The following is a 25,651-nucleotide window of genomic DNA, read 5'->3' as shown; positions in this document are numbered from 1 at the left end:
TCTTGCCTTTAATGTCTAAAGTTAAATCTGATTTCCAAAGATGTGGGAGCTTACCTCTTTCTTTAATTTGAAGAATTAATGCAGTCAAAATGAACATCTTGCCCAAGTTTTTATTTTTATTCCACTGTCTCCCACTTTTTTTTGCCTAAACAGTTCTTTAATACAATTGATCAAACTATTTCTCACTTCTTATGGGGTGGAAGGGTACCCAGGATCCGCAAATCCACACTTCAGAGATGTAAATTCAATGGCGGATTGTCTCTTCCAAATTTCCAATTATATTATTGGGCTGCACATATTCACAAGACCTCATTTTGGTCCAGATCAAGAGATTTGCCATGGTGCAATTTAGAGGCACAGTCTTGTGATTCATCCTCCCTTATCACTTTGCTTACCTCTTCTATTCCATCGAATCTCTCCAGCTTTACAAATAACCAAGTGGTTCATTCCACACTCAAAATTTGGTATCAATTTAGGAGGCATTTCAAATTCAAGTCTACCTCTACTTTAACTCCTCTATTAAGGAATCATTTATTTCAACCTGCAATTACAGATTCAACCTTTTTTGCTTGGCATAACAAAGGATTGAAACGTTTTAAAGATCTTTACAAGGATGGTATTTTTCGCAGCTTCTCAGATCTCTCAGTAGAATTTAATCTTCCACCATCTCATCTTTTTCGTTATTTTCAAATTAGACAATGTGCTAAGGGTTAGGGTTAGGATTAGGGTAAGGACTTGTTTCCAGATTTTCCCTCCATACCACCAAGTCTACACTGGGAAGATCTTCTAAGCCATGAACCACTCCAGAAGTCGCTCATATCTAAAGTTTATAATCAGATTTTGTCCTTTGATTGCACACCAGTCACCAAAGTCAAGGCTGCCTGGGAACAAGAATTGGGCTTGAATTTGGAAGATAACTGGTAGGACATTGCTCTTAAAATTTATACAAGCTCAGCTTGTGCTCGTCTCACCCTCATACAGTTTAAAGTACTGTTCAGAGTCCATTATTCCAAAGCTCGACTCTCACAAATCTATTCCACTGTCACTGACAGTTGCGATAAATGTCAAGCTCCATTTTGCAATTTAACTCATATGTTTTACTCCTGTTCCTTGCTGTCTCGCTTCTGGCAGAACTACTTTGATACCATGTCAAAAATATTTTCAAAGACCATAAAAATATCACCCCATGTCGCCATATTCAGGCTCCCAGAAGACCATACCAGGTTTACCTCTAACCAATTAGATATTTTAGCTTACACTTCTCTATTGGCAAGACGGCATCTTCTTCTTCACTGGAAGTCAACTAAAGCGCCCTCTAGTGCTCAGTGGCTCAATGACACCATGTCTTTTTTAAAGCTGGAGAAGATTAGATATTCAATGAAAGGTAACTGATAAATTTTATAACAAATGGCTTCCCTTTTTAACATTCTTTCACTCTCTCAACTCTTTCTCTCATGATTGATGGACCTCCTCTCCCTTCCTGTTAAAAATATTTTTAGTATTCTCATAATTTCTTGATTATTATTATTATTATTATTTTATTATTATTATTATTATTATTTTATTATTTTTTTTTTTTTTTACTTCGCTTGTTTTGCCTTTTCATGTTCGGTTCCTGTTCAAACAGAAAACCTATAGGAGGCAGATTATCATATGCATTATTTTTCATTCAATGTGATGCACAGTATTTCTACTATACTGATTGTGCTTATTGACAGCTGCATTGCAGATGTGATCTGATCATTATAATTTTGACATCAGTTCCTGTGCCTTACCGCCTAATAAAAAAAAAATATATATAAAAAAAATGTTTTGGACATATCATGAATAATACCACCGATAAAGGTCCTGAACTACATGGAAAGATGTGTCCCGTGCTATATGGTCACAGGCGAGGCAGATGGGATGAATGAACTCATTTTGTGTTGACAGGAGATGAGGGGTGGCTGTGTAGTATTTCCTCCATTCAAAGTAGCTCATGTACATCTTGTTGTTCTTGTCCAAGTGGATCAGATAATCTGCCAGCGACTTGGCATCAGGGAAATCATTTACATGAATGAAAGACTCAGAGGGGTAGAACTGCTCATAGTTTTCTCTTGGTGGCCCCAAAACTACAGGTACTGTCCCTGCTACTAGCGGTCCGTTGATCTTCTCTGTGATGTAGTCTTTGTGCAACGAGTTTTCAAACGAGAGGTAAAACTTACAGGAAGCAATGGTCAAGTAATAGTCCTCGTACTTCAAAGGACTCCCGCCAAATGCTGTGCCGTAGACATGAATATTAACATGCTTGGACAGTTCAAGGTAGTGCTTTTCTCTTGTAGCCGTCCCAGTGAAATAAGCGTTATTACTCACAATCCAACACACCAGTTTGTCTTTTTTAGGCAGAACAAATGTGTCGTTGTCCTCTGATTGCTTGATTGTCAGCTCATTCCTCACTGTGATGTCGGCGTCTCTTCTGTAGCTCAGCGTTAAGTTGAAGATGTTATCCAAACCCGACTTCATCTGCGTGTTTGTTGGCGATTCCACATTATACCAAATCCACTTCTGGAAAGGAGGGCGAGGACAGCGCGGCATGTTTAATTTGTTCCTGTATATGTGCTTATGATAAAAAATGACAGCTGCTGCCTCACTGTACAGGGATCTGTCATCTGTTAGAATGCAGCTGTTGATGTTGAAGTAGGTCAAACAATCTTGAAAGTCAAACTTCTCCCCAAGAGGCCACCACCAAAGCAGAACTATGGGCTTTTTAGTGTGATCCATCACTCTGTTGTTCCCATAAATCAAAGTAGATGAGCAATCAAAGCAAAAATAATATGAAAGAACAAAGAAGAAAAGCCCAAACACGACTAGCGTTGTTAAACAGGTTTTTGTCTTGTAAGATGGTTTCATTATCTGTGGAAGGAAAAACAAGATTATGGCAGATCCATTAAAATTTACTCCATTAAACATTAAATATTACAGAAGAAAAAAACTCTGCTGTTATATTAGTTTGATTAGTATATCAGACAAAACTGCTATGTTGACACTGGTCCTAACAGGTCATATCATGGGTGATTTTCATCAGAAATACACCTGCAGGGAACTTCAAATTTATCCAGGCTGTGTCCCTCAAACATTAAAAAACATGTCATCTCTTCACTTCCGTGTACACGCGTGCACGCACACGCACACATGCATGTGCACACAGTATATTTACATGTAAACAAGTGGCTGATTGAATTTTGTTTTATGCTTACAATCATTAACACATATAAAATACTCATGTCTACATCAAGAAAACACCCGCTGTCACGTGCGCACATAATCTTCATGTAGCAAGGTGGACTCAGGTTGAAATATGGTCTCACTAGTGTTTTGAGGAATTCCCCTTTGGCTGGAAATAATCGTTCAATCACATCAAAAGGAAAGCCAAGGTGGCTGAAAAGTTCACTAAACAGGTTTTCCTGATACCCCCGTCACACATAGCCAGAATCACGCAGAATGGCGTTAGAATGACGAATCGGCGCATATCCGAAAAGTGTTGGATTTTCAGTTCCAAAACGTTCTGACAGCCATCTGTGGAAGTCCACACAGTGGGTCAAAATCGGCTGGCAGCCCTGAGTGTGGCACACATGCTCAAAACACTCCGGCCACCGTCGAGATGGGACACCTATCCAACGGCAGTCCATGTGCAATCTGAGGACCATCTGACCGCAATTTCCATATTCTGATGGCAGCAAAATGTGATCTGAAACGAATTTGAGTGCATATGAGGGAACCCCGAGATAGCTCTGGCACTGTAAAACCTGCCAGTATGACCTGCACGTGCGATGTATAATGTCACAGATACTGCTCATGACAGTTGAGTATTACAGTATTATTTCAGTACTTTATTTTAAAATATTATTTATACATTGTTTAACACCTTGTTTTTTATTCAGGACCAAGGGTAAAGGCTCCTTGTTTTCATTGTTCTCCAGTTAATTTAAAAAATGGAAGGCAAAGTGGTATTTCTCTTGTTTTTATTTATTTATTTATTTATTGGTTTTTATTTGTCTGATCCACAAAAAAAAAAAAAAAAAGATATCATCTGTGATTTAAAAGCTGTGATCTGATCCGAAACATGGGTTTTACACAGCCCAGTTGTTGGGAAAGTGTCAGTACACGGACCCACAACAGGGGGCGCAAATGAACGGACAATGGAGAAAGTCAAATAACAAGGCTTTACTGTTGTGAACGTGCACAACGAATACAACCAATCACGAAATGGACAACAGTCAATTCACAAAAGTGTCGTGTGGGCAGGCTCGAAGATAGGAGACGCCTCTCCAAGGTAAGACCCGAACCACACGGCTTCCTCTGCCACAGGACCCCGGAAATACTGGAGCCGCCAAGTCCCGAACTCCCAGGTGGCCACTGCCTCCGCGTGTCGGACCTGGTACTGCTGGCGAGGAACAAAGAACAGTTAGATGGGGGCGCGTTTGCACCCAAGACTCCGAACAGCAGGGAAGTTACCTCCACCTCTCGTTGGAACAGTACTCCACAAGCTATACACTAATCCAAAAGGATACACTCCGTCAGCTTTGATACGTTACCTCGTAGGTAGAAACGATATCTCGGCAATGAGGTGGAGGTGCCGTCCTGCTGATATACCCCACAGATGATTGCCGTCAGCTGTCTCAGGTGATGGGTGACAGCTGTCACCGTAGCTGCTCACGTGAGGCGGCGGCGCCCTCTGGTGCCTGGAGCCCGCACTCCAGGCAGGGCGCCCTCTGGTGGTGGTGGGCCAGCAGTACCTCCTCTTCAGCGGCCCACACAACAGGACCCCCCCCTCAACGGGCGCCTCCTGGCGCCCGACCGGGCTTGTCCGGGTGGCGACGGTAGAAGTCGGCCAGGAGGGCCGGGTCCAGGATGAAGCTCTTCTTCACCCAGGAGCGTTCTTCGGGACCGTACCCCTCCCAGTCCACCAGATATTGAAAGCCCCGGCCCATCCGTCGGACGTCCAACAACCGGCGCACTGTCCAAGCCGGCTCGCCATCGATGATCCGGGCAGGAGGTGGTGCCGGACCGGGTGTACAGAGGGGCGAGGTGTGATGGGGCTTGAGCTTTGACACATGAAATACTGGATGGATCCGCAGTGAGGCTGGAAGCCGAAGCCTCACTGCGGCGGGATTGATGACCTTGAGAATTTAAACGGTCCTATGTATCTGTCCTGCAGTTTTGGGGAGGCCACCTTTAGCGGGATGTCCTTCGTGGACAACCACACTTCCTGCCCGGGGCGATACGTAGGGGCCGGGGTCCGCCGCCGGTCTGCATGGGTCTTCGCCCTCATCCGGGCCTTCAACAAAGCAGAACGGGCGGCACGCCACACCCGACGGCACTTCCGCAGGTGGGCCTGGACCGAGGGCACACCGACCTCTCCCTCAACCACCGGGAACAATGGGGGCTGATACCCCAAACACACCTCAAAGGGGGAGAGGCCGGTGGCTGATGACACTTGACTGTTGTGGGCGTACTCGATCCAGGCCAGATGAGTACTCCAGGCCGCCGGGTGCGCGGCTGTCACACAACGCAGTGTTTGCTCCATTTCTTGATTGGCCCGCTCTGCTTGCCCGTTGGTCTGGGGGTGATACCCGGACGAGAGACTGACCGTGGCCCCCAGTTCCCGGCAAAAGCTCCTCCAGACATGCGAGGAGAACTGGGGACCGCGATCGGAGACGATGTCTGATGGTATCCCATGCAGGCGGACGACATGGTGGACCAGGAGGTCCGCTGTCTCCTGGGCCGTTGGGAGCTTCGGGAGGGCCACGAAGTGGGCTGCCTTGGAGAATCGGTCCACTATCGTGAGGATCACGGTGTTTCCCTGGGACGGCGGGAGGCCCGTGAACCCCTATAATCAATGCATGGACGAAGTCCGCCATCTTTTTTACCCACGAAAAAGAAACCTGCGCCCATCGGGGAGGTGGAATTTCGGATCAACCCGGCAGCTAACGAGTCCCGGATGTAGGTCTCCATTGATTCGCGCTCAGGCCGTGAGAGGTTGTACAGTCTACTGGACGGGAACCCACTGCCTGGAACCAAATCGATGGCACAATCGTACGGACGGTGGGGGGGGAGTGTGAGCGCCAGATCCTTGCTGAACACGTCGACAAGGTCGTGGTACTCCACCGGCACCGTCCCCAGATTGGGCGGGACTCTGACCTCCTCCTTAGCTTGGGAGCCGGGAGGAACCGAGGAACCTAGACACACCCGATGGCAGGTCTCGCTCCACTGAACCACTACCCCGGACGGCCAATCAATCCGGGGATTGTGCTTCAACATCCAGGGAAAGCCTAAAACCACACGGGAAGTGGCCTGAGTCACAAAAAACTCGATCACCTCCCGGTGGTTTCCTGACACCACCAGCGTTACAGGTGGTGTCTTATGTGTGATCGGAGGGAGCAGGGAGCCATCTAGTGCTCGAACCTGCACAGGCGAGGTAAGCGCCACCAGAGGGAGCCCTATCTCCCTGGCCCATCTGCAGTCCAACAGATTCCCCTCAGAGCCCGTGTCCACCAGTGCTGGGGCCTTCAGGGTTAAATCCTCATACAGGATCGTGACTGGGAGTCGTGTAGCAATGTGGGTGTGTCCCACGTGAATGTCTCGGCCCACCCCTAGCCCAGTCTCTAGGGGCGGGCGTTGGTGTTGTAACCGCTCGGGGCAGTCTCTCACATGGTGCTCTAGTGCACCACAAACAAAACAAGCTCCATGGGCCCGTCTCCTCTGTGCAGCTGGTGCCCTAAATTTTGCCCTACTCGTGTCCATAGCTTCGTCAGTAGGGGGAGCTGTGGCCCCACGGAGCGCAGGGGCCGTGGAGCGTGGGGAAGGCGGAGCGCGGTCGGAACCGGAAGGGAGAGGGACGGCGCGTGCCCGGCCACGCCCTTCGTCTCGTTCCCGCCGACGTTCTTCTAACCGGTTGTCCAACCGTATGACAAGATCGATAAGCCCGTCTAAATCCCGCGGTTCGTCCTTAGCCACCAGGTGCTCCTTGAGAACCAAAGACAGTCCGTTTACAAAGGCGGCGCGGAGGGCAGCGTTATTCCAGCCGGATCTCGCAGCCGCGATGCGGAAGTCGACTGCATAAACAGCTGCGCTCCGGCGCCCCTGTCTCATTGACAGTAGCACGGTTGAAGCGGTCTCGCCCCTATTAGGGTGATCGAACACGGTTCTGAGCCCCCTCACAAACCCATCGTATGTCAGAAGGAGCCGTGAATTCTGCTCCCAGAGCGCTGTAGCCCAAGCGCGTGCCTCACCGCGAAGCAGGTTTATGACATAAGCTACTTTACTAGCATCGGTCGCGTACATAACGGGACGCTGTGCGAAGACGAGCGAACACTGCATCAGAAAATCCGCGCACGTCTCCACACAGCCTCCGTACGGCTCTGGAGGGCTTATGTATGCTTCCGGGGAAGGAGGGAGAGGTCGTTGAACAACCAGTGGAACGTCAACGTTACGCACAGGATCTACGGGAGGGAGAGAAGCAGCGGCGCCCGGAGGGCGCGCTTCCACCTGCGCGGCGAGAGCCTCCACCCTGCGGTTCAGGAGGACGTTCTGCTCGGTCATGAAATCCAACCGAGTCGTGAAAGCGGTGAGGATCCGCTGCAACTCACCGATTACCCCTCCCGCGGACGCCTGCGCGTCCTGTTCTTCCATTGGCCGTTCAACAGCCGGTTGACGCCCCTCGGGATCCATGACGATGGCAGAGATATCCTGTTGGGAAAGTGTCAGTACACGGACCCACAACAGGGGGCGCAAATGAACGGACAATGGAGAAAGTCAAATAACAAGGCTTTACTGTTGTGAACGTGCACAACGAATACAACCAATCACGAAATGGACAACAGTCAATTCACAAAAGTGTCGTGTGGGCAGGCTCGAAGATAGGAGACGCCTCTCCAAGGTAAGACCCGAACCACACGGCTTCCTCTGCCACAGGACCCCGGAAATACTGGAGCCGCCAAGTCCCGAACTCCCAGGTGGCCACTGCCTCCGCGTGTCGGACCTGGTACTGCTGGCGAGGAACAAAGAACAGTTAGATGGGGGCGCGTTTGCACCCAAGACTCCGAACAGCAGGGAAGTTACCTCCACCTCTCGTTGGAACAGTACTCCACAAGCTATACACTAATCCAAAAGGATACACTCCGTCAGCTTTGATACGTTACCTCGTAGGTAGAAACGATATCTCGGCAATGAGGTGGAGGTGCCGTCCTGCTGATATACCCCACAGATGATTGCCGTCAGCTGTCTCAGGTGATGGGTGACAGCTGTCACCGTAGCTGCTCACGTGAGGCGGCGGCGCCCTCTGGTGCCTGGAGCCCGCACTCCAGGCAGGGCGCCCTCTGGTGGTGGTGGGCCAGCAGTACCTCCTCTTCAGCGGCCCACACAACACCAGTCTCATGCTATTTGTCGTGCTTCCGTCACAAAAATGCCCTATTTTGGTGACGGGGCAAGAAAAAATGTGTGCTTTGCTACAAATATAATCTGTAGCTGTATATACAGCGAGGCAAATAAGTATTTGATCCACTGTCAATTTTGCAACTTTTCCCACCTACAAAGAACAGAGAGGTCTGTAATTGTTATCGTAGGTATGCTTCAACTGTGAGAGACAGAATCTAAAAAAAAAAAAAAAAAAACACATTGTATGATTTTTAAATAATTAATATGCATGTTATTGCATGAAATAAATATTTGATCACCAACCAGCAAGAATTCTGGCTCTCGCAGGCCTGTTAGTTTTTCTTTATTCTGCATTCTTTACCTGTATTAACTGCACATGTTTGAACTTGTTACCTCTATAAAAGACACCTGTTCACACACTCAATCAATCACACTCCAGCCTGTCCACCATAGCCAAGACCAAAGAGCTGTCTAAGGACACCAGGGACAAAACTGTAGACCTGCACAGGGCTTGTATGGACTACAGGACAACAGGCAAGCAATTTGGTGAGAAGACAAAAACGGTTGGTGTTATTCTTAGAAAATGGAAGAAACACAAGATGATTGTCAATCTTCCTTAGTCCGGGGCTCCATGCAAGATTTCACCTCATGGGGTAAAGCTGATTCTGAGAAAGCCCAGAAATACACGGGAGGACCTGATCAATGACCTGAAGAGAGCTGGGACCATAGTCACAATAATTACATTAGTAACACTGTTGCAGTTCTGCCCTGCGGCCCGTCTGACTGGGGTTTTGGGGGTTGTTTTTGTCAGTGTCCCTCTTTAGTCTAGTGCATGTTTAATTTAACCCTGTAGGTCATTCTTGTCTTGTGTGTTTTTCAATAGTTCTGTCCACCTCTGAGTCCTCACCGTCTGTCTGGTTTTGTTTACCTGTTGCACTGTGCACCTGCTCTTCTGTTTGTGTGTGTCCTAACCAATGCCCTTGTCTCATTCCTTCCATCTTGTCTCTGTCCTCTCCACCCGGCCTCGTGTGTCTCATGTCTACTCTGTTTGTATTTCCTATGCTCATCATTTCTGGTTATAGGTCTCAAGTTTATCATGTTTTCCTGCCGTGGTCTGTCTTTCCCCTCAGCGGTCTTTCTAGTTTTGGATTACCCAGGTTATGTGGTTTTCTGTTTTATGACACGGTCTGTGTTCCTTTATTTGTACCATGTTGTGGTGTTTTTCTCATTGGGTCCTGACTTCTCCCCCATCTCATACCTCTTGCATTTTCTTTTAGGTAACTTTGCTTTTGTTGATTAAGTTCTCCCTAGTTCTTTGATTGTTCCATGTTTAGTGTTTCTGTTTTTCTCTTCATTTCCATTTTCTTCCGCTTTATCCAGAGTCGGGTTGTGGGGGCAGCAGCTCAAGCAAAGCTGCCCAGACCTCCCGATCCACACACACCTCCCCCAGCTCCTCCAGGGGAACCCCAAGGTGTTCCCAAGCCAGCCGAGAGATGTAGTCCCTCCAGCGTGTCCTGGGTCTTCCCCGGGGCCTCCTCCCAATGTGACGTGCCCATTGGGAAGAGTTTCTTCAGGTTTGCATTTTATTTCTTAGATGTACAGTGGTGTGTAAAAGTTTGGGCACCCCTGATAATTTTTATAATTTTTCTTCATAAATCATTGGTTAAATTTCAGTTAAATATATCATATAGCAGATGAACACACTGATATTTGAGAAGTAAAATGAAGTTTCTAGTATTTACAGAAAGTGTGCAGTAATTATTCAAGCAAAGTTAGGCAGGTGCATAAATTTGGGCACCTTTGTCATTTTATTGATTTGAATACATTTAGCACTAATTACTGGAACACAAAATTGGTCTGGTAAGCTCATTGACCCTTGACTTCCTTACACAGGTGAATCCAATCATGAGAAAGGGTATTTAAGGTGGTCATTTGCAAATGTTTCTCCTCTTTGCATCTCTTCTAATGAGAGCCTCTAAGCAACTCTCAAATGACCTGAAAACAAAGATTGTTCAACATCATGGTTTAGGGGAAGGATACAAAAAGCTATCTCAGAGATTTCAGCTGTCAGTTTCCACTGTGAGGAACATAGTGAGGAAATGGAAGACCACAGTCACAGTACTAGTTAAGGCCGGAAGTGGCACGCCAAGAAAAATCTCAGATAAGCTGATGCGAAGGATGGTGAGAACAGTCATAGTCAACCCACAGACTTGCTCCAAAGACCTACAACATGATTTTGCTGCAGATAGTGTCTCTGTGCATCGTTCAATTATACAGCACACTTTGCACGAAGAGATGCTGTATGAGGCGTGAGGTATGCTAAAGCACATTTGGACAAGCCAGCTTCATTTTGGAATAAGGTGCTGTGGACTGATGAAACTAAAATTGAGTTATTTGGACATAACAAGGGGCGGTATGCATGGCTGAAAAATAACACAGCATTCCAAGAAAAACACTTGCTACCTACAGTAAAATTTGGAGGTGGTTCCATCCTGTGGGGCTGTGTGGCCAGTGCAGGTACTGGGAATCTTGTTAAAGTTGAGGCTCACATGGATTCCAGTCAATATCAGCAGATTTGTGAGAACAATGTTCAAGAATTAGTGACAAAGTTGAAGTTGTGCTTGGGCTGGATCTTTCAACAAGACAGTGACCCTAAACACTGCTCAAAATCTACTAAGGTATTCATGCAAGGGAACAAGTACGTTCTGGAATGGTCACCTCAGTCCCCAGACCTGAATATTATTGAAAATCTGTGGTGTGATTTTAAGCGGGCTGTCCATGCTCGGAAACCAACAATCCTGAGATGTTTTGTACGGAAGAATGGTCCAAAATTCCTTCAACCAGAGTTCAGACTCTTATTGGAAGCTATAGGAAGTGTTTAGAGGCTGTTATTTCTCCAAGAGGAGGATCTACTAAATATTGATGTATTTTTTCTGTTGGAGTGCCCAAATTTATGCACCTGCCTAATTTTGTTTAAAGAATTATTGCACACTTTCTGTAAATCCTATGAACTTCATTTCACTTCTCAAATATCACTGTGTTTGTTTGCTATATAATATATTTAACTGACATTTCTGATCCAAACAACCAATGATTTATAAAGGAAAATCATGGAAATGATCAGGGATGCCAAAACTTTTATATCCAACTGTATATGTGATATTCTGAGATGGTCTTGTTTTATGAGAATGCCTTGCTTTTGCTCCCCTCATGTGGTTATTTTCAGTCCTTCGATTCCTTGAGTTTTTTTGTTTTGTTTTGTTTTTTGTGATTACTTACATGTGTCAATGAGTTGGCTTATTTTTACCACTTATTTATATGTTTGTCTTGACTTTGGGGTTCCATTGTCTTTCTGTGGATGGTCTAAGAGCTTTGTCTTTTCCTTATTGTAGTAAGTACTGTGTTGTGTTGTTTGTTTGTTTGTTTGTTTGTTTTTGGTATTTTTGTTAAGTTTTGTACCCTGAGTCCCTCACCGTTTTCTCCCATCCACCTATATGCTTTTGTTAGTTATTGCTGTAAATAAATCACCTTGGCTTTGTCACTAACTGCTGCAGTCTGCCTTGCACTTTGTACATTACATTATACTTTACCTATACTTACTGGAGAGCACTAATTGTACATTCTCTGAATTTCATCCCAGAACGCAGAGCAGGTTATGGCCTGATATAGCACAAAAAAGTACTTCAAGAGGGTAGGAACCATGTCTGGAGCATTTAAATGTTAAGTTTGCAGAGTCTGAGTGAACCCAAATATGCAGGCAGTAACAATATGGGATGTAATTACTAATGTGAAACAGGAGCAGGGCGGGCCCAGCCTATAGGCAGTGTAGGCAATTGCTAAGGGTGCCATCCATCCGGGGGAGCACAAATGAGGGGAATAAAATAAAGTCAACTTTCACTATCCTTATACTAAAACAAGCGCAAACCGAGATTTCTGATGTCTGCCAATCCAGATCCGGATCACCTTCAAAATGTGCACAAAATAACCAAGTAATATGGAACCCAAAGACGTAAATGTGCAAAAAACAGAAACAACATGACTAACCTGTTGTGTGGGCCGCTGAAGAGGAGGTACTGCTGGCCCACCACCACCAGAGGGCGCCCTGCCTGGAGTGCGGGCTCCAGGCACCAGAGGGCGCCGCCGCCTCACGTGAGCAGCTACGGTGACAGCTGTCACCCATCACCTGAGACAGCTGACGGCAATCATCTGTGGGGTATATCAGCAGGACGGCACCTCCACCTCATTGCCGAGATATCGTTTCTACCAGAGAGGTAACGTATCGAAGCTACGGAGTGTATCTTTTTGGATTTGTGCTTAGTTTGTGGATTACTGTTCCAACGAGAGGTGGAGGTAACTTCCCTGCTCTTCGGAGTCCTGGGTGCAAACGCGCCCCCATCTAACTGTCCTTTGTTCCTCGCCAGCAGTACCAGGTCCGACACGCGGAGGCAGTGGCCACCTGGGAGTTCGGGACTTGGCGGCTCCAGTATTCCTGGGGTCCTGTGGCGGAGGAAGCCGTGTGGTTCCGGTCTTACCTTGGAGAGGCGTCTCCTATCTTCGAGCCTGCCCACACGACACTTTTGTGAATTGACTGTTGTCCATTGCTGTGATTGGTTGTATTCGTTGTGCACATTCACAACAGTAAAGCTTGTTATTTTGACTTACTCCATTGTCCGTTCATTTGCGCCCCCTGTTGTGGGTCCGTGTTCCTACACTTTCCCAACATAACCGATGAGAACACTGGACTGAAAAACAGTGACAATTAACACAGGGACACTGTCCGCCAATCCAGATCCAGATCACCTTCAGAATTCAATGGAATCTTCCATGCTCTAATCCCTTCCATGCTCTATCTGTGTGGCAAATTTGGTGAGAATTTAGTTTTGACATAATCCTTCAAAGCCAATATAAAGTGAAATCTTGATCCAGAATTCAGATCCAGATCACTTCCAAGTCTTCCATGGCCTAATATCTATCTGTGGTGAAAATTTCTTCAAAATACATGCAGTAGTTTTGAGGTAATCCAGACAGACAAATAAGTAAATGCCAATAATTTTATTTGTTGGATGCAACTAGTTAAAACTATTTATCTTTTAATATAAAATAAATACAGGCCCATATTGATTTAACTGCATAGCAATGTAGATTAAATAATAATGGTGATAATAGTGTGGTGAGTTGCATGGAATAACATAAGCCGAGCTGAAGCTTTTGTTTATTCTTGCACTCTGCTGCAAGGAGGTGCTATTATTTTTACACACAACAACACAGGGACAATGGTGGAAGTCACCAAACACACTACGTGTTACACTTATGGTCACAGCAACATAATAGTCCAACAAACTAAACCAGTTGAACTACAAAACACAAAAACACTGCGAAAGCAACATAAACCACAAAAAACAATTTTTAAAAAATTCATTTTTTTCTGTTTATTCCTTGTATTTTATTTGTTTTAAATGTTCTCTTGATGATGTTAACTTGTCTATTATTATGTGTGCTGCTGCTTTCCTTGGTCAGGTCACCTTTGTAAAAGCGGTTTCAATCTCAGTGGGCTTCTTCTTGGTTAAAGGTTATTGTTATAAAAATCTAGCCTAGGGCACCAAATTAAGCGATACTCACGAACGTGCACACGGCTACATACAGGACGTGACAGAGAATCAAACTCACCCTTTTACACACAGCAATGGACGGGAGGTAACAAAGAATAATCCGGCAAAGGAACAGCAGAACGGTGCAGTATTTCACGTGACACAAATGAACTGAGGAGCTCCAGGTGTGGAGTGCACCACACAAGACACGCCTACAAACACACACAAGGTCACACAAACCTCAGAAGATCGTCGGAGGCGAGTGAAAACTAAAACATACCATAACAATAATCAAACTGAAAGGAGAACCACAAAATAACCAAGTAAGACAACTAACATGGAACTCAAAGACGTAAATGTACAAAAAACAGAAACAACTTGACTAAAAGATGAGAACACAGGACTGAAAAACAGTGACAACACAGGGACACCGACAGGGGACAGATCACTAAGGTAACTCGCAGAAAGGCACAGACAGGGTGCAAACCACAACATTTAAATGTGCTTGTGTAGACCAGAACACCGCGGCTGTTTATGCACCAATTCCGGTACTCAGTACCGAGTACTTACAAATATGTAATTAAAATGTACAGCCATCAGACTACATTAAGTGTCTTACATCCACAGTGTGCTTCTGCAAATGATGCAGACCAGGAGATAGTTGGTAATTGAAGTCAGTTTGCTGAAGGTCAGTGGAAAGCTGCTTCCACTGAAGAAAAAATACAAAAGAATCTGGTGCAAAAGAACAGCATGTTTGATTTTTGTTTTGGGTTTTTTTTGTTTGTTTGTTTGTTTTGTTTTTAACAAACTTTGCAGTAGTCGAGAAGCTTGAATCTTCGACTGGACTGGGTTGCTTGACGCAAGGACGTTTTGCTTCAAATCGCAGAAGCTTCCTCTGCTAAAATTCTTGCTCTGGTAGTCTGACTTCTGTCTTGACTCTAGTAGAGAAGAATAAACAGAAGCCACAAAAGCTGGAGTTTTAAACCTAACCAGACCCCTCCTACTGAGAGGCAGACTGCTATAGGCTAGTGACTAAACAATAGCTCTAATTAGCACCTATTGTGCTCTCGTTAGCACCCTCCTAATGACAGGGCAGCTGTCCCTCCTAATGATGGGATTCACTCCTCTCCTGCCGGCTCCCTTGATGACTCTCCTGATGATGTGAATGACTCATTACCATGAACAAAAGACTGAAACTGCTTTGACCTGAGTACCCCATTGTAAACAGGGGACAAAGCGTGTCTCAGACCCCCTCCACGGTTAAGGCTGGGTTTCAACTGTTTCACATAGAATGCCTCCTTGACCCCTCTCTCAAACCATTTCTTCTCTCTGGCTAAGATTTAACTTCCTTGTCCTCAAACATGTGGTTAGTATCTTTAAGGTGGAGATGAACTGCAGACTGAGGTCCACTGGCGCCCTCTCTGCGGTGCTGGTATAGCCTTTTGTGTAAAGGTTGCTTAGTCTCACCTATGTAGTGTTGTCCTGACATCTGATAGAATACACTACATTGCTTTGTTTGTAACTAGGGATCCTGTCCTTAGGGTGAACTCATTTCTGTCTCAAGGTGTTAACCGGTTTAAAGTAAACTGAGATTTTGTGTTGTCTGAAGATCCTCTGTAGTTTTTCCCCTACTCCTGCTAAATAAGGGAGAGACACTCCTCTTCTTCTTGTCTCTGTCTGCTGTCTATCTGGTGTCTTTGTTCTCTGGGACTTCTGCATTTTGTCCAGGGACCATCATGGGTACCCACATACTGTGAGGGCTTTCCGGAAAAGTTGTTGTTCTTTAGCCCTTCCCTCTGCAGTTGTGGGCACCTGTAGGGCTCTGTGCTGAAGAGTCCTGATCACCCCGAGCTTGTGTTCAAGGGGGTGGTTTGAGTCAAAGAACAGATATTGGTCAGTCTGCGTGGGTTTTCTGTAAACCCCTGTCTGGAGCTGCCTGTTCTCTCCAATCATAACATCACAGTCCAAGAATGTTAAATGGTTGTTTCTGGAATCCTCACGTGTGAACTTGATATTGGAGTCCACCGAGTTGGTGTGTTCTGTAAAGTCCTCAACCTCCTGTTGCTTGATTTTAACCCATGTGTCATCGACATATCTGAACCAGTGACTGGGAGGGCTGCCCGTAAAAGACATCAAGGCTGTCTTCTCCACTCGTTCCATGTACAGATTGGCCACAATGGGGGATACTGGAGACCCCATCGCGCAATCATGGATCTGCCTGTAGTAATTCCCCCTAAACAGGAAATATGTGGTGTTAAGACAGATCGCCAAGAGTTGGCAGATGTGGTCTGGTGCAAGTTCGGTCCTTTCAAGTAGAGACACATCCTCCAGCAGTCTCTGCCTCACAGCAGAGACGACCTCAGCGGTGGGAATGCAGGTGAACAACGATGTCACATCGCGTACAATTTGGCCAAACACCTCAAGTGGATTTTGGCTCCTCTAGTGGGTAAATCAGACCACCATGTGGAGAACACACAAGATTTTGTGAACAAGATCAAGGACCTGCAGCTGGAGGCAGATGAAACTATGGTGTCATTTGGTGTGACATCGTTGTTCACCTGCATCCCTAACTGGTATCGCTCCACCTCCCGCACAAGCTCCGGCTCCTTCCCCCACAGCGAGGTGACATTCTACACCCCCAGAGCTCGCCCCTGCCGCCCGGGTCTGGTCCGTCGAGGCCCTTGACTTTCACTGCCACCCAAAAGACAGCACACCCGACACCTGCGGTTCCCCCTGCAGGTGGTGAGCCCACAGGGTGGAGATGGAAAGTCTACGTTGCTTTTTCGGGCTGTACCCGACTGGGCTCCGTGGTAAGCCCAGCCACCAGGCGCGCTCTGACGGGCCCTACATGCAGGCCTGGCTCCAGATGAGGGCCCCGAGCTTCTTCCGGGCCAGGTCATGTTTCCTCTGCCTCGTTCTTTCATGGTGTCTTGTGAACCATTCTTGGTCTGGCCTATCTAGTCTATCATGGCATGTGCATGTTTACTCTTAATTTTTATTTATTTCAATTGAATTTTTTTTCTTTAGTCGTTCATTGTTTTTCATTTTACAGTTAAGCTACCAGTGTTTTCTGTGAGGCAATGTTACTTTTCCATGCCTGTGCAACTTTTATACCACTATGTACAGTTAAAAATATTCTATTTTAAAAAGGACAAACTCATTTGTAAATTTAAAACTTATTTTGGAAGCCATTTGTAAATGCTTTGTAAATCTTAGAAAGTCCTCACTTCAGATGAGCTCACACAATATATTTAACTAACCACTCGTAACTTCTGAATTAATTATGAATTGCAGTATTGGTAAGTGTTTGTTAAAGAGTTTTAACGCAAACTCACTATTAGTGTAAGTGTAAAAATTTAGGTTTGCACTAATAGTTTAGGCCCTAAATCATTGCATTCATAAGCCCATGCATAAATGTTGACACATCATTTCTTACATAAATTCAATTAATAAAAACATTTTAAATGGGCTCTTTACTTGGAACAAATGTAATGTATGAACAACACTTTGCAAATTATGAACCAAGCATTAAAGCTGTACAGCCTTTCACATTTTTTAAATTAAGTCATAAAAATAATTTTCATTGGCACATTGGCATAATTTTATTTAATAACCTTTAAGCAGAGGATTCATACTATGACATTACCAATATTATCAAAATTCACGTTGTCTTGAAAAAAAATTAGTAACCAATTCACCTGAAGGGAAAAATTAAAAAAAAAAAAAACAGATGGCCTTGAACTCCTTAATAATCCAACATTCTTCTGTAGAAATCTAAAATGTTTCTCATACGTTTTGTAAAAGTTATTGAGAAACAAACACTGCTAAAATTTAAAAAGCTGTATTTGAAATAACTCCTCTGAAGTGACTTGCAAGACATCTCACAGACGTTAGTGAGGTCAAACTTCCAGTCATTTCAAAACCTCATGCATGCACACAGGGGGCAGGTAAATATGTTCTCTTCATTAAATTTAGCTGTAACTTTGGAACATCATAATGCTTGGGTGTCAGTAGCCACTAAATTTTGTCAGTTTTGTGGAATTTTAAAGTCCGTACAAAGTTAATTAATGGCTTACAAATGCTTAAAAAATGCTTCATAGTGTGGACTTATTAAAAACATGCTACCAAACATTTTGATCTCTCACAAAGTGTGTTACTGAAATTCTTTACACACTTTCACACCATGACTTGTATACACAACAGTACTTAGTGTAACAGTGAAAAAAAATCTCTTCGGCAGCTGGGAGTGTCACAGATCACAAAACTCACTGTTTGTACTGGATACAGTTTTTATGGGATGGATCATTTTTGGATCAGCCAAATAACAAATTAATAATTAAAGACAAATAGTAATTTGTATAAAAAATAAGCTGAATGAGCAATGAAAACAAGGAACGTTTGTGTGTGTGGTCATGAATGAAAAATGAAAACAAGGTATCCAGTATTTTACATAATATTTGAAAATAATATCCTTGATTATTGTATTAAATTTCAGTATGAAATGCATCAGGGAATAAAAAACAGCCTTTCATCAATATCATGTTGTTGTAATAAAAAAGAAGAAATGTAGCAAAGCTGATCAGAGTTTAGAACTTCCAACTATCTTTTTATTTTATTTTATTATTTTTTTAAAACAGGAGAAGAGGATGTTTGGTGAGAAGGTGACTACAATAATTTTATTTATAACCTTTACAGGATAAATCCATTAGTCCTACCCTCTGATCAGAATTTATTCAGGTCAATGTTCCTGCAGAGCAGATGTTTGGGATAAAAGTCTGGAATACTCGCTGTTTTCCCGTGTTGTGGACTTTTGGCAAGCTCCGCTGTGTGCGCAATTTGAGCGTGACACTTACCTCAGTGGGTTAACGGATGCACAGGGAGAAGACGGACACTTTGTCCTCAACTCCTTTATTCTTTTGAGACATTCTGTCAGTTTTAGGATTCAGAAGTGTGCTGAGCATGCAGCAACTGAAGCACAAGGCTGTTTATACCAGGCTGCATTTAGGACTGCACAATGTGCCAGCCCAGTCTCACGTTTTTTTGTTTTTTTTTGTTGTCCTCCCGTCACGAAATGATTAAAACTTTCATGACAGGGGTTTTTAGCTCACCATTGCTAACCCTACTCCTACCCCCAACCCTAAACTTAACCATAACCTAACCCTACTCCTTCCCCTAACCCTAGCCATAACCACCCTGACCCCCCCCCCCCCCCCCCGCTGCACTTTTAATTGCTTGCTGCCCTTACAAATTCGTGCTGCCATGATGAAAATTTCTGCACTTTTCGTGACAATATGCAGAACCAATAGATTAATGTATATTTCGTGCTGCTGAATCATGACAATCAGTGAGACTGGGTTGAATGTGCAGACAGAGCTTCTTTAACCTTCACTCACTAAAATTTCACCGTGGCTGAAACAAAATTAACAGATTTATCCCTGTGAAAACAAGTCACCTTGACATGTAAACCTTTCAAGTAATCTTCATGTGCGTGCTGAACCATGTGTGTGGGGGGGGGGGGGGGGGTCTGTACTGTAAATTTCTTGGCTATCAATGCAGATTATAGACAAATATATTAAAGTTGAGGAGAGTTTGCTAAAAGCGTGACATCGTAAGAGTGTGTGGGGGGTAGGGAGAGGGAGAAGAGGGAGACTGTTATCTTTTTCTCTATACAGTCTGTGCTTTTTCTTCAAAAGTTGCCTTTCTCCTGAAGTGCTTGTAAATGCATCAGATTAATAGTTATGTGGTTACTAGCAGTTATCTGCTTATTAAAGTCATGTAAACGTGCTCACTGATGACAATTATTTAGAGGCTTTGAAGAAAACGAATTAAGAACTAAGAATTTGGTGTGTGTGTGTGTGTGTGTGTGTGTGTGTGTGTGTGTGTGTGTGTGTGTGTGTGTGTGTGTGTGTGTGTGTGTGTGTGTGTGTGTGTGTGTGTGTGTGTGAGAGAGAGAGAGAGGCTTTGCTAAAAACAATAAGTACTGTTTATTTTTTATTATTATTGCAACTGTTATTGTTTTTATTATTTCTTAGTGATTTTTTGATAAAGATTTAAGATTCAAGAACACTTTCACCAATTTAGGCAATTCAAAGACACTGCGTTGTATTTAAATTGTTGCTTATATAAATCTGTTATATCCTGTGTGGTGTTTTTTCTTTCTTTGTAAACTATTATGACTGAATATATAATATTTGATGGTGTTGTATGTCAACAGCCAGAACATGTTTCAAAGTTAAAGTACGAGGGTAGGCTGAAAAGTTCTAAGGCTCACTATAATGCAGTTAATGCATTCCTTCATGGGGAGCCTCGTACATATCACTCGAAAATGAAATGTCAAATGAGCTGACTATTTCAAATAAAGAATGAATTATGAAAATATCAATGTATTGCCTATTTTTGGTGCCACATGCCCTGAGAAATTTAGTCATAAACATGAAGAATTTTGCCTGATTTCACCCGCTGCTTATAAACACTCAGAAACCTGAACCTGTCAGTAAACTCGACTTTGATGACCTCATGTCAGGCCACGGCTCCCCAAGGTGCTCCATTCAAATCAATGGGGGAAGACGGAATGATTGATGCTGAACTGTCAAAACTGTCATCATCGTTCTCTCCCCTCCCTCACTCATCACTCCATCTACTCCTTTCTACACTCATTGCATTGTCAAAGCACTGCAGTGCATGAGTTTGTATTGATGCAAACATGCCGAAAACCGTCCGTATTGATAAGACCAGTGTGCAGCTGTTTCAGCTGCAGGATCAAATAAATTTATAATGAAATGTCACTCCACTAAATAAAACTTGCTCTGATTTTTTTTAGTTTTTCCACTGTGTTTAAAATGCAACTTGAACTTTGACCTGCCTGCAGATAACAATTCATGTGCACAACAAATGAGAGCGCAATTGCTGATGAAGCAACACAACATGGGCTCATAATCTGTAACAGATCCCAAATTTGCTCAATATAACTTTATGTAAGTAAAGGTAAGTCAAATTTATATAGCAGCTTCAAGAACAGAAGTTACAAAGTGCTTCATAATTTACAAAAAAATATAGATGCATTATTATAACAAATACAATAAAATAGAAGTAACTCTGTGCAAATTGATCTTGAACTTCTTGTTAAACGTTTCAACAGTGTCCACAGATCAGAGCCACAATCTTTAAAACACAGTCGCCTTTTGGTTTTCAGCCTAGAATGAAGAACCACCAGCAGGATTTGGTCAATTCAAAATGTATAGTGGACATGTTACTGTTTATTTCGAGGTTTTGATGAAAAACTGTCTTCAGAATTTTGTGTGTGGCTTTGCCAAAAACAAGTAGTGCTGCTTTTTTTTTTATAGATTGCAACTGATGTTTTTATTATTTCTTAGTATTTTTATGAACAGATGTAAGATTCAAGAAAACTTTCCCCAGTTGGGGCAATTCAAAGAGATTATGCATGTTGCATTATGCATAAATTGTTGCTCAAACCTCTGGAGTCGAATGACGCACCATCGCCCTCGCCCTGCAACAGACTGGCATCCTGTCCAGGGTGTACCTCACCTCACATCCTATGACTGTTGGGATAGCCCCCCCCCTGTGAGCCCTAATTGGAGAAAGAAGCTGAATGATATCCGGTATGGTGTTTTTGTTTTTTTTGTTTGTTTGTTTGTTTGTTTCCTTTTGGTTTTTTGTAAACCATTATGACTATATATATATATATATATATGATGTAACTGTCTCTCAACAGCCAGAACTGAATGATGTTTCAAAGTGTAATTTGTGTGCTGCTATTTTTAACAAAAAAATCTTGTGGTCATTAAGACTTCCAAAAGGGAGGATTTTAACATTGAACAGATGTTTTACAAAACAGACGCTGACTAAACCTTCAATTTTAAAGCAGTTTTCAACATATTTTCACCATAACCATAACTATTTACAGATGTTAAACTTCTGTTAAATTCAGTTTTCATTTCCAGGTTTTAATTGATAAATGTGGATGTACCTTGCTAGTTAGGCTTCAAAATTATGATTTCCTATAATTTAGTCATTTTACAGGTTGACTAATATCACTATTGAAAAAATCTCAGTTAAAAAAAGGTCTAAATCCAAACATTGACTCAACGTCTACAAACAGATGGTGAAAAAACTTTCACTTTCAACCAGTTTTGAAAGTCTGTTTAGATTGGGGAAATAAGCATTGTGGTTCTTATATATATATATATATATATATATATATATATATATATATATATATATATATATATATATATATATATATATATATATATATATATATATATATATATATATATTCAAGGCAACTGTGACCACTTTTACATTAAAAAAACAGCAGCCTAAACTATTTGTTCTGTTTTTTTATTCGTTTGTCAAAAATCTACGTTTTCTTCAGTTTTGACCTAAAAGTTAACTGTTTTGAACACAGTTTATAAAAGTCTGCAGCATTAACTGGAGTTGCACAGAAATGTTGCTGCTGTGATTAACTTACACCACTGAAAGTCTTGAATCACTTTCAAAAAGACAAAAACCCTTCAAAGTTGTTACATCTAAATTTATTAGTTCCTCTCAAACTAAAGTCTTAAACTCATAAATGTAGGTGTAACATAGAGTCACATACTCCAAGTTTCACTTTTTCAGTGAGATTTATTTGTGAATTTCATATATAATATGTTCAAAGCCTTTTAATAGTATCCATGGTTTAGTTCATATAGTCTAAGATACAGCAAATATTTTAAAGTGTTTCAGAAAAGTTGAAATATTGAGACAAGTATTAAAATGACTGCAAAAAATGAATTGCACCTGTGATCTTCAATTTATTTAGTATACCTTGAAATAAAGTAACAAATGGATAAAATATGCTGTACTCACCTTTTCTTAGAGGAAGGGAGGAATTCTGAACTCAATGACCGAAAAACTGTACAAATCCAGCCGTTAAACACAGAGTTTGACTAAGTCCACAGTAAAGCTGAAAAACCAGTTTTGTTTCTGTAGTGTTGCACATTTATGGTGCTGTGGGCAAACATCCTCTTGCTTCAAAGTGCATTAGATTGGAGAAATAAGCACTGTGGTTCTTATGGTGGTCCTGACAGGAACACAGAAAGAGCAGAGGAACATAGTTTTCAAATGCTGCGAGTTCTTGTGTCAGCTCTATGGGAAGCCGCCCACTTCTGTCTGATAACAAGCCCAGACACAGCGACAGGGCACTCCCCAGTATGAAAGAATGCCACAGATAGACGAGGGATAACATCAGGTAAATGATGGAGTGCGTGCAGGGAACAGAATCATCAGGACAAAATATCTCACCAGTCTTCTCTGATTTCTGCAACCGTGTCTTAGGAGAAAAAATGCAACACAACTCACAAATGCACCGAAATTGGTGCAGATGGTCCTCAGGGCATCTTAAACCAGTTCACAAGGGGTGATCTCACCAACACTTTCTGTGAGCAGAGATACTGTACATAAATTTTTTTTTTTTTTTTTTTTTTGGGAGGGGTCAAAATGGATTTTTGCATATTTTGAAGGGCAAGGAATCCAATACAGTGCTCTAAAGTAAATACGTCATCATTTTGGATTACTTATATCCATCGATTTTGTAAATTTGTTTACTCCAATTAAGGGTCACAGTGTGGGAGGGGGCTGGAGTCTGTCCCAGCAGTCATAGGGTGCGAGGCATAGTACACCCTGGACAGGATGCCAGTCTGTCGCAGGGTCACATATAGACAAACACATTCACACGTACGGACAATTTAAAGTTTCCAATCCACCTAATCTGCATATCTTTGGATGTGGGAGGAAACTGGAGCACCTTTAGGGAACCCACACAAACATGGGGAGAACATGCAAACTCCACACTGAAAAGCCACAGGTGGGAATTGAGCCCATGACCTTCTTGCTGTGAGGGAACAGTGAGGGAACGTTGCTAACCACTAAGCCACCGCGCTGCCCTTATAATATAAACAACAACAAAAAAATGGTATATTATGGCAATGTAAGTGTTGTAAATTGCAAACTTAGCTTATACACTCACAGTGTATAAGCTAATGTAAATGTAAATACAAGTACACATATGTGAATGAATGTATAAATATCATATAGTCATTTATACAAAATAAAGCAAACATTGATGGTTATAGACAACATTCTTTTTCATATATCAATTATTGATTTTTGTACCAATTACAAATATCAAAAAAATTACTTTGACTTCTTTACCATGTGCAAAGTCCAGATTTGTCCCAATTATCTCATTTAACAAGGAAAACCCTACATAACTTTACAAATACTAATTTTTGAGCTTTAGATCCTATTTGAATGTATTTCTTTCACTTCAAAATATGCAGATAGACCACAAATTTTATATTGTAGCTATTATAGGAGTGGAGATATTCAACTTACAAATTAGGGCAGGTATTTCAAAAAAAAATGCCAATATATCTGCTCACAGAAGGTGTTTGTGAGAGCACCCCTTGTGAAATGGTTCAAGATGCACCATCTGTGCCAATTTTGGTGCTTTGTCACTCGTGTAACTTTGTTGTTTTTTAACTAAGAGTCTGGAGTATTGAAGAAATTTGAGAAAAATGGCAAGATATTTTGACCTGATGATTCTGTCCATTCTGTGCAGACCTTAAAAAATTGGTTTCAGCTGAAAATTTTAGTAGATTTCAAACGAGTAATCAACCTTTTCTCCCTGTTCTGATGTTTACTTTCATCATCGGAAGATGTCCACGTACCTAAATGCTAGTGATGTGTGGATATATAATCTTTTCTCATATAAAAAGGTGGATATTTAAACACAGCAATTTAGCGTGAACATGTATGTTATCAGCTATAAAGAATGGGTAACGACCTCATGATCCATTGCATTCTGGGATTGCTTGTGACTTGTTCGCACTCTCACTCACCAAAACAAACTGGCTGGGTGTCGTTTGCAATTTTCACGAGTAATGTTATTAGTTCGCAGTGGTGGGCACAGTTCTGCTAATCCGATAACCGATAATTATCAAAGCTAATGTTTTTGCTAGCGGATTAGCTTTTCAGATAAATTTTAAAACCATCATCGGACCAATTATCTTTCGATAAATTTAGTTCCGATAACTTTCAGTCCAATAACATTTTTTTGCTGGTAAAGTTAGCAAAGTTTAACGGTCAAAAACGTTTGTAAACCCTAAAATAAAACAATTTAGTCCATCTGTTGTGTGTTTGTAGCAGACTGGCTGCCTGTCACTTGCTGATGACCTCATCATTAAGTGAAAAACAGGACTGGCCGGTCGACGCAGGGAGCTTTGTGGGTAGTGTAGTTCTAACAGGTAAGAATTTATATTTACTACGTGTATTTTACGCTGCCAATCAATGCATTAATGGATGTATTTTGGTTGTTTAAGCCGCAGGGTTCAAAGCATGTGAAAAAAGCAGTTCGGAAATATTTAGTTCATAAATGACGGTGTACCTAATACCGAGATAAACTGTGACTTCTAATACTGTGTTTAACTGCTTTTGGAAGATGATGACAGTGTTTGGGTGTTTTTTTTTTTTTTTATTCATTCATTTTTCGTGTGTTCTTGTGTGTTTGTGATCCTTGAATTTACCCAACAGCAAAAAGTTAAAGTGAAACTGGTTTATCAGAAGCCGACAGTGTAATCTGATGT

General features: G+C 42.6%; 1 protein-coding gene across 4 annotated transcripts in view; it reads right to left on the bottom strand.

Annotated features, from left to right (window-relative positions):
• LOC117501911 (alpha-(1,3)-fucosyltransferase 9-like) overlaps positions 1-23,130 on the bottom strand; it is a 45,530-nt gene extending 22,400 nt beyond the window's left edge. Inside the window, exons 1-3 of one of the 4 annotated variants that reach the window (XM_034160873.1) lie at positions 22,875-23,127; positions 14,083-14,215; positions 1,293-2,892 (exon numbers count right to left, since the gene is read on the bottom strand). In XM_034160873.1, coding sequence (XP_034016764.1) covers positions 1,822-2,889 — 1,068 coding nt within the window. In that variant the 5' untranslated portion in view covers positions 2,890-2,892; positions 14,083-14,215; positions 22,875-23,127 and the 3' untranslated portion in view covers positions 1,293-1,821. Of the gene's footprint in view, positions 1-1,292; positions 2,893-14,082; positions 14,216-22,874 lie in introns of those variants that run through there. The other 3 variants (XM_034160870.1, XM_034160872.1, XM_034160871.1) reach the window with 3 other exon arrangements.
• Between the last annotated feature and the right edge of the window lie 2,521 nt (positions 23,131-25,651).

Source organism: Thalassophryne amazonica, chromosome 20 (assembly GCF_902500255.1).
Source record: "Thalassophryne amazonica chromosome 20, fThaAma1.1, whole genome shotgun sequence".
NCBI classification, from domain to species: domain Eukaryota; kingdom Metazoa; phylum Chordata; class Actinopteri; order Batrachoidiformes; family Batrachoididae; genus Thalassophryne; species Thalassophryne amazonica.
The sequence above is the reverse complement of the archived record's forward strand: the minus strand, read 5'-3'. Positions and strand labels throughout refer to the sequence as shown.